The 18,411-nt window shown below is 42.2% G+C and overlaps 1 protein-coding gene across 4 annotated transcripts in view; it reads right to left on the bottom strand.

The window, feature by feature from the left end:
- Nucleotides 1–18,411, bottom strand: part of DNAH6 (dynein axonemal heavy chain 6) — a 448,872-nt gene that overhangs the window by 172,978 nt on the left and 257,483 nt on the right. For all 4 annotated transcript variants that reach the window (XM_075607019.1, XM_075606995.1, XM_075607010.1 and 1 more), the window contains 6 exons: nucleotides 14,371–14,502; nucleotides 12,927–13,098; nucleotides 11,374–11,520; nucleotides 8,912–8,985; nucleotides 7,873–8,027; nucleotides 6,496–6,727 (listed from right to left, as the gene is read on the bottom strand). In XM_075607019.1, the coding sequence (XP_075463134.1) occupies nucleotides 6,496–6,727; nucleotides 7,873–8,027; nucleotides 8,912–8,985; nucleotides 11,374–11,520; nucleotides 12,927–13,098; nucleotides 14,371–14,502 (912 nt within the window). The remainder of the gene's footprint in view (nucleotides 1–6,495; nucleotides 6,728–7,872; nucleotides 8,028–8,911; nucleotides 8,986–11,373; nucleotides 11,521–12,926; nucleotides 13,099–14,370; nucleotides 14,503–18,411) is intronic.

The raw sequence follows: 18,411 nt of genomic DNA, 5'->3' as shown, positions 1-18,411 counted from the left end.
TCAGTCAGTCACCCACCCAAGTGTCAGTCAGTCACCCACACAAGTGTCAGTCACCCACCCACCCACCCAAGTGTCACTCAGTCACCCACCCACCCAAGTGTCAGTCAGTCACCCACCCATCCACCCAAGTGTCAGTCAGTCACCCACCCACCCGTGTGTCAGTCAGTCACCCACCCAAGTGTCAGTCAGTCTCCCACCCACCAAGTGTCAGTCACCCACCCAAGTGTCAGTCAGTCACCCACCCAAGTGTCAGTCAGTCACCCACCCAAGTGTCAGTCAGTCCCCCACCCAAGTGTCAGTCAGTCCCCCACCCAAGTGTGTGTCAGTCACCCACCCACCCGAGTCAGTCACCCACTCACCCAAGTGTCAGTCACCCCCCACCTCCCACCCCATCATCCACCCTCTCGCTCTCTCTGTCACCCTCTCTCTGTCCCCTTCTCTCTATCTCTCTCTCTCTCTCTCTCTCTCTCTGTTACCCTCTCTCTCTGTCACCCTCTCTGTCACCTTCTCTGTCACCCTCTCTCTGTCACCCTCTCCATCTGTTACCCTCTCCCTCTGTTACCCTCTCCCTCTGTTACCCTCTCCCTCTGTCACCCTCTCTCTCTGTGTCAAACTCTTTCTCTCTGTCACATTTGCTCTCTGTCAAACTCTCTCTCTCTCTCTGTCAAACACATACACTCTCTCTCTCTCTTTCTCTCTCTCTATCTATCTCTGTCTCTCTCTCTGTCACACACTCTCTCTCACACTCTCTCTGTCTCACACTCTGGATCTGGATATTTTATTTACCCTATATATCTTAACTGCCCTATACCTACACCGAAATAACCTATACTGCTTTCTTCCAGATCTGACTCTCAAGCTTCACATGGGAGACATTGGTATCCCCCCTAATCCAGAAGACAGCTAGGGAAAACCTCCCCTCCAACATACAACATTGGGGAATGAGGGTACCTGGACATTGAGGGACTGCGGATCAGGTAAGATCCCAGGCGGGATTGCTGCTTTAGATATTGTGAAGCGGGGGCATCCAGACACTGGTAAAGGGGTTCAGGAAACTAGTCATTCTCATCTTTTTTTTTTCTAGATCTGACATTTACAGACTCGCACACACTCACACTCTCACTCTCACTCACACATAACAAGGACTAATTGTAGTCAAATATAAATGTAATACAATAAATAAACTTATTTCAAAAATGAATGTTGTTATTAATTCTTATTAGTTCAATTTCTTTCTTTTTTTAAAAAACAAAACTGGGGCTGGGGGCAGGGCTGGGTGGCGAGTAGATTTTTTTGGTTTGGCGAGTAGATTTTTGGATGATTTGTCAAGCACTGTATATATGTATATATTGTGATACAATCACTGTCCCTGGCTGGAGTGTTGCAGCTAGTGTGCTTTCCAGTCTACAGGGAGTTAATCTCCCCTAGAGAAGCTAGCAGCAGCTGCAAACTAATAGAGCTGACTGGACTCCTGATTGCACAGGGAGTTAAAAGTCAGGAAATGAAGGGTTTCCGGTGACATCATCAGGGATGGTGGTGTAGGAGAGGAGCGCTGCGGACCCACCGGATTAAAATTGACATATAACGCTCCCAAACTCGAAATACACAGAATAAAAACATACCCCCAGCAAGGGGAGAGACCGGAGCATGTCTAAGCAACAAAAGAAACCCGCAGCCCAGGCGGTATCGCGGTTCTTCTTCCCGACACAGAGGAGCCCAGGACCCGCGCCAGCAAACCAAAATGGCGGCAGAACACGAGGCTCACAGGAACCGCAAGCAGCCCTAAATAAGGGAACGAGAGCCCATGAAACTCCTGAAACGGAGATGGAGGAACGATCCTACCTGCAGAGCTTATTTTCCACCATGCATACCAAACTTCAAACATCCCTTCAGGCAGAAATCAAGGCAGCAGTGGCGGAGATCAAACAGGAGATGTCTGGCCTAACAGAGAGGACAACGACTCTGGAAAGTGGACTAGAGGAGTCCCTTGCAAGGCAAACAGCAGCCGAAGAAGAAATCATCCGGTTGGGTGAGGAGATCTCCCTTCTCAAAGACGGGCAGGAGGGGCAGGAGGACCAGGAGAATAGGGACAGGCGCCAGAATCTGCGCATAAGAAATGTCCCTGAGACGATTTTACCTGGCCAGCTTTGTCCCTATTTAGCGGAGTTATTTACCTCAATCTGCGGCCCGCTCGAGGACAGTGACCTAGAGATAGATAGGGCACACCGGGCGCTAGCTCCAAGGTCAGAAGATCCCAACCGGAGACGCGATGTAATCGTAAGATTACACAGCTACTCAATTAAGGAGAAAATTATCACCGCCTGCAGAGGGAAAGAGTCATTACCTTTCCAAAAGGAAACTCTCCAAATTTTCAGTGACCTATCACAGATCACAGTTGACCGAAGAAGGGAAATGAAGCCCTTGACCTCATTCCTCCGGGAGAAGGAGGTGAAGTACCGCTGGGGCTTTCCATTCAAGCTTACCGTAAGCTATGGCAGCAAATTCTTAACCATCCGCCGACCGGAGGACATGGCCCTATTCGTGAGAGCCCTGGGCCTGCCCCCGCCGCTCTCCTGGACAACGGAGCCACCGCAAGACCCGCCGCAGCGGGAGGAGGTGGAACAACGCAGCACCCGACCCGCGAGGAGAACGGCGGCACCAAGGCAAGCTAGGAACAGATGAGCAGCATCGAAGTCCCCCTAATTTCCCCAGCTCTCTTACCAGCGATGACGGCAGGACATGGGGGCCCGAGAACCACACCAGATCCAGCCAGCCGCACAACCTCAACACTACGCTTCCCGATCACTTGCCGCGGAGGCAACCAACAGATGGAGCTGCCTTTACCGTTGCTTCTGACTGGGTGACAGCGGAAGAGAGCCGCGGTCTGGCCGGGTTTAGGGGGGTTTACAGGGGGGTTGGTGGGTGGGATGGGAACTCTGTTTCCCGACAACAGAACTGCAATCTGCTAACTGTAAGTAACCTAATCTCATCGTCTTAAGGCCCGGGTACCGGACTCTGGACCCCCGGCCCGGTTTGCACGCTTGTTGTTGCCGCCTTCCCCCCTCCCCCCCTCCGGCAGGTTCACCCCGCTCCCCCCGGCCTGGCCCATGCTAGTTAAGTGAAAAGCTGCCTAACGAGCCCTGCACGGGGCAGGAGACATTCAGAGTCCAAATGACTTCGATAACAGAAGCAGCGGCAGTGACATTACCACATTAACTGGCAGTCCAGACATATGGCTAAAGGTCACCCGATTAGATTAGATTACCACACTAATCTAGTGTTTAAGTCGTCCCCATACCCCAGTTGAGTTGTGTAAAACCTGTTCCCAAGTTTACTAATGCTGATGTTAAGAAAAGTTTTGAATGTTCTTATACAGTGAGTTCTCTCCTCTTCCCCCTTCCCCCCCCCCCTCCCCAGTTGAGTTGTGTAAAACCTGTTCCCAAGTTTATTAATGCTGATGTTAAGAAAAGTTTTGAATGTTCTTATACAGTGAGTTCTCTCCTCTTCCCCCTTCCCCCCCCCCTCCCCAGTTGAGTGGTATAAAACTTGTTGCCAAGTTTACTAATGCTGATGTTAAGAAAAGTTTTGAATGTTCTTATATAGTGAGTTCTCTCCTCTTCCCCCTCCCCTCCCCCTTCCCTCCCCCCCCTCCCCATCCTTCACCCCCCTCTCATCCCCCTCCCCCCTTTTTTCCCCTCTCACTCCCCCCCACTACTCTCCCCCCTCATCTCCTCCCCCTCCCTCATCTCCCCCCTCCCTCCCATCTCCCCCCTCACCCCATCTCCTCCCCTCCCCCCCAATCTCCCCCCGTCCCCATCGTCTAGTATGGAAATTAATCTCCTTTATTCTAACAGCAGCAAGGTATTCAGTCGCATACTCGTGGAAGAATATAGCGCCCACCACTAAACAATTAGTAAAAAAAAGAGTCAACGATGTTATGACTATGGAAAAACTCACGGCCTTCTTGAAACGTTCAACTGAAGGTTTCTATAAAACCTGGGAACCCTGGTTAACCCACTAACCCAAACCTAACCAGTATACAACCCCAGGCAGTTCAGAACCACAGAAGTGCCATGAAGGATGGACGCCAGGGCCCGGCCGGACGAGGGGAGGGTGGAACGACTCCCTCCCACACTCTCCTCCCCCCCACCCCCCACTTTTCTCTTCTCTTTCTTTTTCCACACCCAAGGGACCAAGATGTGGACCTAGGGGTCTCTCCTTTTTACCCCCCTCCACCCCACATGAACAAGGAAAACACAACTGTATTAGGCCAATACTGATAATGTAAAACCATTAAAAAAAAATTATGCCTAATAAAAACATTTGGAAAAAAAAAAAGTCAGGAAATGGCTTGGTCAGAGAGAGACCGCTTTCCCCCAGGGAAGGGGGGGAGAGAGAAACTTCTCCCCAGCTAAGGAAGCTGGCACTGTCCCCTAGACCTACTGCACAGTGGGTGCGGAGTCTGCTGGTACTGACTGGGCCTTAATCCCTGGAAGAAGAATGAAGGGCATGAGACTGCGCTGAAGCAGGGATGGCCTGTCTTTAACATTGGACTTACAGAGAAGAGGGATTATCTGAACTCTCGCAGGGTCCAGAGGGAATTACCTGAAGCCCAAACAGTAACAGACAACGAACTAAGTAACATATTAATGTACTGAAGAATCTGTTGTTGCATATGCTAGGGCATGTTTTAAGCTGGGAACCAGTTTAGTTGGCCAGCGCCAGTTAGAAAGGGCTAAAGCTACGGTGTACTTAGTTTTCCCTAAAGGGAATAGGTGTTATTTTTATGTTTTGTTTGGACTTAAAAGGACGGTGGGCCTGGTGTATGATTTAACCCTGTAAATAAAACCCCTGTAGAGAAATACAATGTTTCCGATCTCATTCTGGGACTTAGATACTGCAACGTAGTAGATGTGGGCATCACAATATATACCAAAATGTCATAATACAATTGACACAGACCATAGTGCAATATGAAGTGAATAGTCTTACTTTTGTATAATTTAATTGTCCATCTCAGAAACACTTAATGAACCAATTTGGTGCCTATATGACTAAAGAAAATGTTAAGCTAAAAAATAAGTAAAGTGTAACTAAACAGAACTTTTAAACATTTCAGTGTTTCCATCAGGGTGGTTCTGAGAACTGTAAAATACGGATATTGGACATACTGTAACAGTACATTTATAAAATATAACTGCAGAGTAAAAGGAGTATTTCCGTATTAAGTGATACCTTTTTTGTTTGGACTATCAATTGATACTATAAGGCAAACTTTTGAGAGTTCTTTCTCTTCCTCCGGTAAGCAATACTGATTTACAAAGATTTGCTGATTTACTGATTTCCGAGAAAGAAAAGGTTGGGAAGGACAAGGGGGGCAGGTTTATTTGTGTACAGGGTCTCTGGCCGGCATTTAAGTTATAATGGGCAATATTTATACTCCAAATAATCGTCAAACTAAGTTCTTGGAGAATATTCTGGCAACTCTAAAAGAGATTGGGGACTACCCTGTCATTATGAGAGGCGACTTCAACCTTGATATTAATAATGAGCTTCATAGATCAAACCCTCAAAGTTTCCAAAACTCTAAAATCAAAATTGATAAATTCCAAAAAATGATGGCAGATTTCCCACTTACAGTAGCGGCCGGGCTGACTCTAATGCGGCTGCCCCCGCAGTTTAAAAATAGCGCGGGCGGCGCGCGGGCTGTCTTCGGCCAAAACCCGGCCGGTTTTCCCGTGCCTCAGGTGCTTTCAATAGTAAGCGCCATTAGCGCTTATCTATTGAAGCGGCCGCCGCGCGGGAAACTCCGTTTTTAAATGGAGAACAGACCCGTGGCTAGCCCGCTACACTCCTGGCAAGCTTTAGAATGAGCTTAGCCGGAACAGTATCGATACCTGAAGATTCATAAACCAAACTCAAAGGAATTTACTTTTTACTCCTCCCCCCCGCCCCATAGATCCTAGATCCTACTCGAGGATTGATTATTTTTTCCGTCAGCCCTAAACTAGTCCCCGCAGTCACCGCCTCTGGTATAGGCCCCATCACCTGGCTCGACCATGCCCCCATTGATTTACATATTAAGACCTGCTGCAGTCCCAAGACATTTCACCTGGAGACTCCGTATTGAACTTTGGAGACATAGAGAAGAAAATGACAGACTCCCTAATGGACTATATATATATAGTGCCACCTTTTGCTTCAAAACCATTCAACATGGTTCCCCTATAGGCTTAAGCTTGCTGCATGGTCACAGCTTTGAGCACAGCCAGGGTTAAGATGCATAGCCAGTAAACCCACCCACAGCATATATATATGTGTGTGTGTGTGTGTGTGTGTGTGTGTGTGTGTGTGTGTTTCCTATTATATGCTATTGTGTTTACTTTTCCAAATGTTACTTTATACATTAGATTATGCCACAAAAATATATCAGTGGAGCCTGGTTTACTGAATAGGTTCGATAATACGATAACCAGGGTCTGTCTTTATTTTTACCTGAGTGTCCGTAAAAAGAAAAACCATATCCATATCTTCCACTCCAGCCATTTTGTAGAGTTTTCTTAGATCTTCATGAAAATAGTCATAATTGTATCCCCGGCTCAGCTCTATCTGGAAGCATTTATAGCCACATATGTGAGCTGCAAGCCTGGTCAGAGACTGCTTGCCTGTTCCACCTACACCAACAAGGAGGGCATTTCCCCTTTCCTGACGAATCATTCGAGCAATTCTGTATATAAAAAAAGTTGGTACATAACAATTATAAGTAAGAGGATCCTAATCAGTACTGAAAACTAGCATTCTTCATACAATACATTGGTTAGCCAGGAAAGGCATTATCTATAAGCACTAATATCTTGGCAGGTTAGACGGCACCCAGAAATTGGACAACGAGGCTTGATATCAAATGTGAACAAGTGGATCGTTTAACTGTATTCTGCAAATAGTAAAACAATATTAACAATATCTATTATATTTGGATGATCACCTTTTAAGCCGTTCAGAAAAAAAACTAATTTGAACTAATGATTATACAAAAAAATCATAACCCTAAAGTTCTCAAACAAAGACAAATAAATTAATGAAAACATGGAAATTAAAAAAACTGTAACAGTAATGCAGGAAAAAACTGATTTTGGACTCTGATTTTTGTTATTTATCAACAGCAACAAAAAAAAAAGCAATTTTATATTGCAACACATGATATGGTAAAGAATCAACAAGAGAAAGTGCAAAGATTGAGACAATTCATGCTACTTTTCATTATTTGAATACAAAATTTTCAGGGGGAAAACTTAAAGAGAGAAAAGTCTGCATGTGAACAACACAAATAGACAAAGTGGTAGTGAAACAGAATTTCTCAAACGGGGATACAAATTAGAGTTTTACTACCAAAATTCTTAATGAGATGACTTCCATTTACTGAAGGAACAGTGGAGAGTGCAATATTTCAGTTCCCATACGGATGGATAAAAGGTTCGTATAGGACCTGAAACGTTGCACTCTCCACTGTAATTCAAGTATTAACATAGTAGACAATAAGAAGTGAGTTTTCCTTTATTTGGCAACATACAGTTAGGCAACTTTTACTAATAACAATAACAAACTCACTGTGTACCAATTCATAGTGGGCTACGTAGCAAAACTGGAGCAAGCAAACTACGCCATATTTATCAAAGTAAAATAATACATTGTATTCTATTGTGGCACTGCCATTGATAACTGCCTTGCTTGAGAGGGCATTGCCAGTAGCATTTTTTTCATCCCCAAGGGAGGACCAAACATTATAAATACTGTAAATGACACAAACAAATAATTGCAGAATGGATTGGATCAAAAGCCCTTCTACATCTGATTTAATTGTCTTTACATTACCTAGAGACATGCTCTACTGCATCCTGGAAAAACACCAGCTTTATGTCCTTAGCATTGGTCATATTGTAGTCATCTAGGTAGTCCTGCAAAACTGATCTAATCTTTTCCATATCAGTCAGATCTTCATAAACTTTATCAGCTTTATCAGCTCCAATCTAAAATTATATTTTCAGAAAACATGAACACTAAAATGTTCTATTAATTTTACTCTAAATAAAATGAAGTACATATTTTATATTGCATACCATATATCCTTATTAACCATTAACTACTGTCTATTGGATGTTAGCTGGGATTTAATTCTCTAGAGAAGGTGTGGCAAACCCATGGCACATGGGCCACGAAAGCATTTGGAATGGCCCGTCGGCATTTGAAATGGCCCGCATCTATCATTCATTCGTATGTCCATCCCCGATCCCAATATCCATCCCCCATCCATTAACACCCCCCTCCCTCAAGGTAAAATTCTTAGAGAAGGAGGGAATTGAGTGAGACAGGGGGTTATTTGGGGAGTGGGGGGGTTATTGAGTGAGAGACGAGGAGGGGGGCAGTAGGACACTGGCCCGCCCATCCACAAATGTTTGTCAATTTATTGCCTGAAAAAAAGTTGCCCATCCCTGCTCTAGAGCCATGCAATTGGCAAGTCCCTCCCCCTTTTTACTGAGATTTCTTCACCCTTAATCAGTCGTAAGTATGCTCTCTTCCCTCTGATTGATCTCACCCTTGCAGCATTAAAGACTTGTCCCTTATAGCTCACGTCATATATACAGTACATTTATAGTGTGTTCACTTCTACTGGATACAGCCTTCCTGATTATTCGCTCAAGATGATAGATATTTATTTATATATCTGGCATTTTTATTATTGTATCGAAACCAGACCATAACTGGTAAGTTAGCAATGTATCTCTCTGCATACACAAGTGTATTTTGGGAACAACCCCGATGAAGACTATTCTCCATGTAAATGGGATATTTTTTCTATGGGAAATCAGCCTGCTTACTTTTTAATAACATGTAATTTCTAAAGTGAGTTTACCGTCATGAAGTCTCCAAAAATAATTGGTTTAGTAACAAAGTATACTGGATCAATGTGGACAGCAAAATGTTTATCTGTAAGAAAATAAGAATTTGTTTATATCCTTTAAATATATACATTTATAAATGTAATATATAATGTAATGTTTTTGTCCTTGTATGTTACCTGCACATAAAACTACATACACATATATACATATGTTTGTATAAACAAGGACATGCAATGGGATAATGGAAGCATACTTACTCATGCGTTAGATATTAGAGCTACATCCCTTTTTCTAAGTTTATATCAATATCATTATGGTAAACAATAAAAAGTAAAATTATTTTGCTTAGTATTTATTTATTTATAAAATGTTTTACCAGGAAGTAATACATTGAGAGTTACCTTTCGTTTTCAAGTATGTCCTGGGCATAGTTAATATGACAAATAATACATGGTTACAAATACAGTTACAGAAATGAACAGGGTATACATTATATAAAATACATTGCATGCACAGTTAGAGATGATGTATATTATAGGTTTATGTAACAGTTACAGACCAGATTAAAATGTGAGACAGCCTTAGATTTGAAAGAACTTAAACTGGTGGTGGATGTGAGAGTCTCCGGTAGGTTGTTCCAGTTTTGGGGTGCACGGTAAGAGAAGGAGGAGCGGCCGTATACTTTGTTGAGCCTTGGGACTATGAACAGTTTTTTGGAGTCAGATCTCAGATGATAAGTGCTGCGTGTGGTAGGGGTGAGGAGCTTGTTCAGATAGATGGGTAGCTTGCCCAGAAAGCATTTGAAGGCAAGACAGGAAAGGTGAACTTTGCGCCTAGACTGAAGTGATGATCAATCTAGTTCTTTGAGCATTTCGCAGTGATGTGTGTTGTAGCTGCATTGGAGAACGAAACGACAAATTGAATTGTAGAGGTTGTCAAGTTTGCCAAGATGGGTTTGGGGCGCCGAGCCATATACTATGTCTCCATAGTCAATAATTGACATTAGCATCTGCTGTGCAATACACTTTCTGACCAGCAGGCTTAGGGAGGATTTGTTCCTGTAGAGTACACCTAGTTTGGCATAGGTTTTGTATGTCAGGGTATCAATGTGCATTCCGAATGTTAAGTGGGAGTCAAACCATATGCCCAGGTATTTAAATCTAGTAACAGGAGTTAGGGTGGTGTTAGCGTTGGTTCTGATCTGGAGCTCAGTCACTGGAAGCTTTAAAAATTTAGTCTTGGTCCCAAATACCACTGTTACAGTCTTGTCAGTGTTTAAAAACAGTTTGTTTTGGGAAATCCAGTTTTCGAGTCTCAAAAAGTCAGACTGAAGTATAAGGTCAGAGAGGCTATGGCTGTGTGCATATAGGATTGTGTCATCTGCATACATGTGTATTGAGGCTTCCTTACAAGCTGTGGGAAGATCATTGATGAACACTGAGAAGAGTAGGAGCCCCAGAACAGAGCCTTGCGGGACACCACAGGTGATATCCAGGGGGTTGGAATTAGAGCGTTAGATGGACACATGTTGGGATCTACCCGATAGGTAGGACTGAAACCAGTTTAAAGCACGCTTCCCTATTCCAGAGCTCTGGTTTTGTTAAGCAGGATAGCATGATCAACAGTATCGAAAGCCTTTGCAAAATCTAGGAATATTGAACCGGTGAGTTCACCCTGTTCCATTTCACACTGGATTTCATTGCAAACTTTTAGCAGGGTAGTTACCGTGGAGTGTTTGGGGCGAAAGCCTGATTGGAATTGGCTAGGGAAATTTGTCTTGTTATAGTAATCGCTTAATTGGGAGTGAACACATTTTTCCATGACTTTGGATAGGATTGGGAGAAGGGAGATTAGCCTGTAGTTTGAGACAGTGTTTTTGTACCCACTTTTGAAGATTGGGACAACTCTGGCAGTTTTCCAGGTCTTAGGTATATGGCCCGCAGACAAGATAGAATTGACTATGGAAGCAATTGGTTTGGCAATTGCTGGGGCACCAAGTCATAGGAACCTAGATTGTAGTAGGTCAGGTCCACATTGGCTGCTTTAGTAAAAGTCAAAGTTCTGTAATAATTACGCACATTATAAATCTTTACATGTAAACACCCTGGTTAACATAATGGGCCATATTTAGTGGTGATACTGCAAAAGACACCTTCCAGAGCAAAAAAAAAAAAAACCCTTATGGCCCATTGACTTGAATGTACAAGAAGGTATGTTCTGGTGCCGGAAGATGTTTTGTGGAATAGTACAGCTTATTAATTATGGGCCCATATGATGGTGGTATACATTATGCAGAGGAAAGAAGACCGAGTTAAAACGAGGGAGGTAAAAATCTAACTTATACAGGCTTTCCAGTTGCAAAATTAAATTGTAGATAAATAAAATGATACAGTATTAACGTTTCTTGAACTGAAGCCCAATAAAACATTATCCTTGTGCTTAAGAATGTGATTGATAATTAATACAAACTCACTGGCCATTTCCGATAACATTGCATGGAAATACTGCTTGTCTTCACTGTTGATTAGACGGTCATGAAAAACTCTTTGGCATTCATGACAAAATAGTCTGAAAATCTGCGTTTGATCACGTACAGATCCTTGATCGCACTGAAGTAAACCTGTAAAATATTTACATCTTTCAGTAATTATTTTATCTGATCTTTGTATATATTCTAGACACAAACAAGGTTATGGCGCAAAAAGTGACAAAAATCCTCCACCATACAGTATACAGCAAATAAAAATACCATTCATGAGCCCATTCACATGTCTCAATCAGGTTTGCATTATTATCTCTTAGCATACAGTGCTTCCACTGCAGCCACGGATTATGGGTAATGACATGCACATGAGCACTCACAGCGTATCACTTTTGGCTTCTTGTCAACTTTAACATAGACCCCGATAGGCTTATGCCTGCCGTGTTACACAGCTATTTTCAGCACAGCCTGGTTTAAAGAAGTGCATAGCCAGTAAACCATATTTTCTAGAAGTTATTTTGTCATCAGTGTAATCTTCATTAATGTGGCAAATATAGAGCACTTACAAATCCATCCAGTGAACAAAATTAGTCACTGCTGTGTAAGTATTTTAGTGCTTACTTGGTGATACATTATACCAAAGCTCTCGTAGGTCCTAGTTTCTTGGCCTGTGCAGCTATGAATACGGGAGCAGAATAAAAGGTCCAATGCAAAGAGTGAGAGTGCAGATATGCAGATTGGGGACCTGAGCCAAAAAAAGGTCAACACACAATTGCATAGTACAGCTGTCAAGGTTCGAAATAAATTAGATTTGGGCTTTTGGAAATGAATGGCATTTTAATCATTCTGACTTAAACAAGTGAATGTCCATTTAAGGCAATGGTTTCATAATTGCTGCCAATGTATGAGATTGTTTTTTTAATGAGGCTTAAAATTGCATGAATACACTTATTTTATTGTAGAATAAATGTATCGGAATACCGTATTGATCCGAATATAGTGGCGACCTCGCACATAATACGAACCCTATAGTTTTGAAGGTGTTCTACATAAAAAAAATAAAAGGTTTTAGGCTACACATATAATATGAGTACAGTTTTCGGAAGGACATTTTTAGGAAAACAACACAGCGCTATATTCCGGCCAATACGGTATGTTATGTGTTTAAGGAAGTATCAACCAAATCTGTAATTGTAACTACAGCCGATCAGTACCGTCCAATATTGTTATTGTACACTAAATGCACAGTGATGACCAAGATTTGATGATTTTTGTGTCCTTGATACAGTAGTACAAGCCACACAGTATAATGACAATGAATGTTACCAGTGAGACTACAATTAAAGTCAATGGAACTGCTGACGAAAAAAACAGCAACACTGACTTTTTGCAGAGTTCACATGTCTACATCAATAGAAATTATTTCTAATGTGTCTTTATTCCATCTAAAATACTGGCAATGTGATCAGTTCTCATTTTCCCAGCAGGGAAAGATTCTACAAACAAAAGGAAAAGTGTCGATAGTAAGAAAAAAAAAGAGTTACCTTGAACACACTTTGACAAGTCACGCAAATTAAATACATAATGGGACTTTGCAGGAGTTGGGAGCAGATCAATGCTCATCCTATGGTAAATTTCCACTGCAGCTTCTACTATATTTATTGCAGCCTGCTTCACTGCTACTGGAAATTCTGTCAAAAATCCATTTAGGATTGCCTGCACAGGACAAAAATACAGATTTATTGTCAAATGCATTTTTAAGGTTTGACAAACATCTAAGAATTTGAAGAGCCATTTTGATAAAACCGAAATGAAACCATATAATGGATTTTTTCATGTCATGACATTAATATCTTGTTGATGCTTAAGTTTGAAAAGCTCCTTTCAGATCATAATATTCCTTTCCCTGCTTAGAGGCAGCTATCAATCAGATATAACAGCAACCAATCAATCGACTACAAGAAGGGAATGTTCTGTGAGTCATCTTTCCACTTAATAACACAAGTTATCTATTTGGCTTTTTGTGTAAATCAAACATTTGAAGATCACCAGAAAGAAAAAAAAACATAATTTGCAGGGGTCAGTGCACATTTTTTAAGACTATAGTGAAAAAAATAATCATAACAAAATGACATTAATGTGTAAGTGAAGGTAGAGTTCATATATTTTCAGTTGAATTCGTTATTTTTTGCTTGTTTTAATCTTCTTTTTCACTGCTACAGCAAAACAGCCGGATCTATAGAATCTATTGTTATGACATCTGCAGTTACTGTTTCAGTCATAGGATGTTTATGCTTCCATTTCCATCTGTCACACTATTGATTAAAAATAAGTATAAACAATGCAGAACTCAAGAGCGGCCATCTGGACCCAGGCTACCGGGGTTAGGCAGACAGAGACCGTTGTGGTATTTTTATAGCTCCCATTCCAACAAGCTGTAAAGACAATGAAAACCACCAAACCTGGACTGTTGCAAAATATCGCTGGGACTCTCGGAGTTCAGTCGCATGTTAACTGCTATTGACTTAAATGGCAGTGAACTTAATTAAGGTCCAATATGTCTCATCAGAGATTAGTAAATCACCCCTGCCCATGTGTCCAGTCTAACAAAAAAAGGGTGATTTTCACATCAAGATCTCCATGCTAATCTAATATGAGTATTATAATGCAGGATTTAGAACTTAAGACTGTTTTTGCATTAGCTCAAGCAGAATGGATAACATTTTTTTTTAAAAAGAGCACAAGTTTGCAGGAAAAATAATAGATGGGAAGTATTTTAAATGTGTATGTTTCCTAACTTAAAAAAATATTGCTGTTAAAACATTTCAATTATTCTTCTACGTTTTCAAAATGTACTTGATTTACTAAAACTCTACCTTTGCTTAAGTATGTTCTCCTTTTTTAAATAAAATTAAAATGCTGCATTTTAGCGTACATAGAATTGACACAGTTTCTAGTACTTTTGTTTATGTTGAAGGAACCACTGACCTGAAAAATCTGTTTAAGGCTGTGCTCTGAGGGTGTTGGCAGGCACAACATGCTGAAGTGTCTTAAAAAGCGTGGAGTTACTGGATTACGACCCCCACCTGGAGGAGCGCAAGCAGCGGCAATTGTTACATCCTGAGGGAGAGAAAAAAAATCATGCACAATTTGTTTCAAATAGGATGGTGAGATGCAGTATTATTCTGCCAATACTTGGTAATGATACTAAAAAGGACATTCAAATAGCATTCCATTTTCCAAAGAATTTCTGATTCTGGCTAGATTTGTTGTAAGCTGTGGTACCTTTTTAGTGGGCCAGTTAAAAGATCTTCATAGATAAAATAATAATATGCAAAGCTATTAAAGCATCCCAATTTTCTGTCATTTGTACTATGCTGTATTCAAACATAAGGAAAGTGGCAGTGGGGAATCCTTGCTGTGGTTGGTCTCATTTGGAGGTTTGTAGGTAAACTCTGTAAGGAATTTTCATGTAGAACGGTGAGAGGATTGTCACAAATTAGCAGAGGTACGTAAGTAAAGTAGGTATCAGCAGGCCCGCAAACAGTGGGGGTCTGCCGGGGTTGGCGTCCCGGGCCCCGTGAGTCAGGGGTTGCGATTCCCGTGCGCATGCGCAGAGCTGAGGTCCCGGCGTGCATGCGCAGGGAAAGCAGGGTGTCCAGCCTGCTGCCTGTGGGCCTGCTCCCCCCCCCCGCTGCTCCCAACGTGGGATGGAGGGGAAGCGTCGTGGTGACCCAGCTTCCCCCGTGTACCTGCCAATCCAGCTTCCCCGCATGCCCACCTACAGCCGCGGAATTAGTCTGCCAGTTTCGCCCCCCCCCTCAGCATTCTACCTCCTGCGCCACCCCCCCTGCCCACCGAGTTTACTTCCAGCCCCGGGCAGCAGCCGCAGGGATATCGGGGGCAGGGGGGAAGCAGCACCCACCTGGTCACTCACTCACCCAGTCACTCACTCACCCACCCAGACACTCACCCACCCACCCACCCACCCAGTTACTCACCCACCCAGTTACTCACCCACCATGCTCAGCCATCCCTGCTGCAAGTTGGCTGAGCATAAAAATTGTTTTGTGACGCAGTGCTTGCCTCAAGCACTCTGCTGCCTTTCCTTGCCTTGTGCATTCTGCCTTGCCTTCTCGTAGCACCCTGACCTCAGATTGTACTTGGAATTCTGCCTTCTCTGACCCTTGACCTCGGCTTGTATTTGGACTCCCACCTTCTCTACTCCTGCACCCCGGCTACACACAACAACCATCCGACTTCTCCAATCCTGACCACGGCCAGTATCACGATCAACCTGACCTCTCCTACCCTGACCCGGCTACACTACTGCCACTCTGCACTACAGACATGGTTACGCGGTTGTAGGTCGGTGTATACCAACATCCCCACCTCAGCCTCGTGGCCCCGTCCTGTTTGTGGTGAGCACTCGTTACAATACAGTAGCTAATAACAATTGCATTTCAGTTGTCTTTTAAGAAGGAGGCTAAATCGAATTCTAGATTAAGGCCCTCCGGGCCATTGTTTTTAAAGTATACATCTAGAAGCTCTCTCGTCTGGTTATTTTATTCAATTTACCGCCCCCTCTCCAATTAGGTTTGGGGCAATCTATCACTTTACATAGGAGACTTTCTGGGCTTTGGTTATGTTTGATCTCAAAGTGATTGAAAACACTATGTGTAGTTTACCCCCTTTTGATGTTATATACATGCTCTGCCAATCATCTTTTTAGGGGTCTACCTGTCCTCCCAATGTATTCTAAACCACAGAGACATTACAAGAGATAGGCTATGAACTTGCTCTTACAATTCATAAACGTCTCCGTTTCGAATATCCTGCCTGTTACATTAGACTTTAAATTCTTAGATTTCAAACAATAGCTGGCACCAATGCAATTGGAGCAGGTATAGTAGCCTTTTAAATCCCTTAGCCACATTGTTTCTCTCTCTTTTGTAGCATTAATTGGACAGCTTGGTGCTAGAGTTAATTTAAAATGCTTTGCTCTTTTGTAGACTGTTTTTTTTTTGTAAGAATTCACTAAGTTTCGTGTTCCTCTGTAAAATCCCCCAATGTTTATTTATAATTTTTGTTATTTTTGGGGCCATTTCATTATATTTAGTAATGAATGGAATGAATTAAGCGATATTTTTATTATTAGTTTCTGTTTTTGTAATTCCTACTAATAAGCCGATCTCTATCTGTATTGCTTGCTAAATTCAAAGCTTTCTCCATGTTCATTATACAGTAATTTCTTTATAGAAATTTCTGTTTAATGTCTATGACCAGTTGATCAAAAATATGTTTTTGAGAACAATTTCTCTTTATTCGTAAAAATTGGCCCCGTGGAATGTTTTTATCCACCTTGGATTATAGTGTCTGGAGGTCAGAAGGTAGGTATTGGCATCTACCGGTTTGTAGAATGTTTTGGTTTGTATTACACCTTTTTTAATATAGAATGATAAATCTAAAAAATCTATTGTAGTGATACCTATCCTGATGAAGCAGGGAGAGCTGCAGAGAGGAGAGAGCTGCAGATGCCGGTAAGTCCTAGCACGGCAAGATTTTATAACGTGATCCCGGTTATAACGCAGTCTCATTCTTTGGACCCAGAGGACCGCGTTATAACGGGGTTCAGCTGTATTAGTGTTTAAATATAACTTGAAGCAGCAAATGGGTTATCAGACCATATGTTGTCTTCTTCCCACATGCCCATGAATATATTGGAATAGCTAGGTACGAATATCTTTATTTATATAGCACCATTAATGTACTTAGCGCTTCACAGCAGTAATACATATGACAATCCTATAGATAACAAATAATACCAATAACACATAATGGGAAGAAGTGCTTCAGACATAAAAGTCACAGACACTGAGGAAAAGCAGTCCTTGCCCTGAAGAGCTCAGAATCTAATTGGTAAGTAGGAAGAATGTACAGAGACAGTACGAAGGTGTTCTGGTAAGTGTGTCTGCAAGGGACCATGGTCTATGTATCAGGTGTAAATATACAAGGATGAGTACTCTGGTGCTACTGTAATGCATCATTAAAGAGGAGAGTTCTGAGATTGACCTAGAAGGTGGAGAGAGAAGGTGCTTGGCGAATATTGAGGGGAAATACATTCCAGAGGTGCATGGCAGTAAGTGGGAGAGGTTTCGTGCAAGAGAGGGCTATAGATACAAAAGGGGAAGACAGAACATGAGCAGAGCAAACAAGCCAAACAGCGGTATAGCAAGAAACTAGGGCTAAGATTTAAGGAGGGACAGAGGAGTGTTTAGTATTGAAAGAGAGAAGAAAAATGTTGTAAGTAATACATGATTTAATGGAAAGCCAAGAGATGGATTTCAGCAGGAGAGAGGCAGAGACAGAATTAGGAGAAGAGTGAAGTGATTTTAGAAGCTGCATTTAGGATAGATTACAGGGGAGAAAGGTGAGAGTCAGGATGACTGAACAGTAGAAGGTTATAATAGTCAAGATGTGACAGAATGAGGGCTTGGGTAACAGTTTTAGCAGTAGAGTGACAGAGAAATTCATTTCTTTTTCAAGTAAGACCTGAGGAGACAATTATTAACACCGTACTAACGGCATGTTCTGTTGTAGTTGTATCTTTCACATCCAGAATACGTTGGCACTTTATTTATACATACTAATATTAATAAAAATGTAACACATCCAAGGCACAAGGATAAAGTCATAACGACCTGGAATATGAAGTTATGTCCTTTCAAACACACTTATGTTTGCAACAGATTGCAGTTTGCAATGTCAGTCATATTTGCTCTTCAGGACTCCCCAGGAGTGCTGAGAAGTAAATGGAGCATGTAGAGGCAGGGGAACAGCTCAACTAGCTCCACCATGAGGGCACAACCTTGTAGATATTTATAGGGGGTGTAATGCAAGTTCCAGTTCAAAAACAGTCATGGATGAGATTTGTTTACCATTATTATCAGTATTATATTAATATAGTACTAACTCTGTATGCACTGACTTACCAAATTATTATGCAGACATATCAAAGAGCAGCGCACA

The sequence above is a fragment of the Ascaphus truei genome, chromosome 1 (genome assembly GCF_040206685.1).
Source record: "Ascaphus truei isolate aAscTru1 chromosome 1, aAscTru1.hap1, whole genome shotgun sequence".
Classification (NCBI taxonomy): Eukaryota; Metazoa; Chordata; class Amphibia; order Anura; family Ascaphidae; genus Ascaphus; species Ascaphus truei.
Note: the sequence above shows the minus strand (reverse complement) of the source record. Positions and strands in the feature narration are given on the sequence as shown.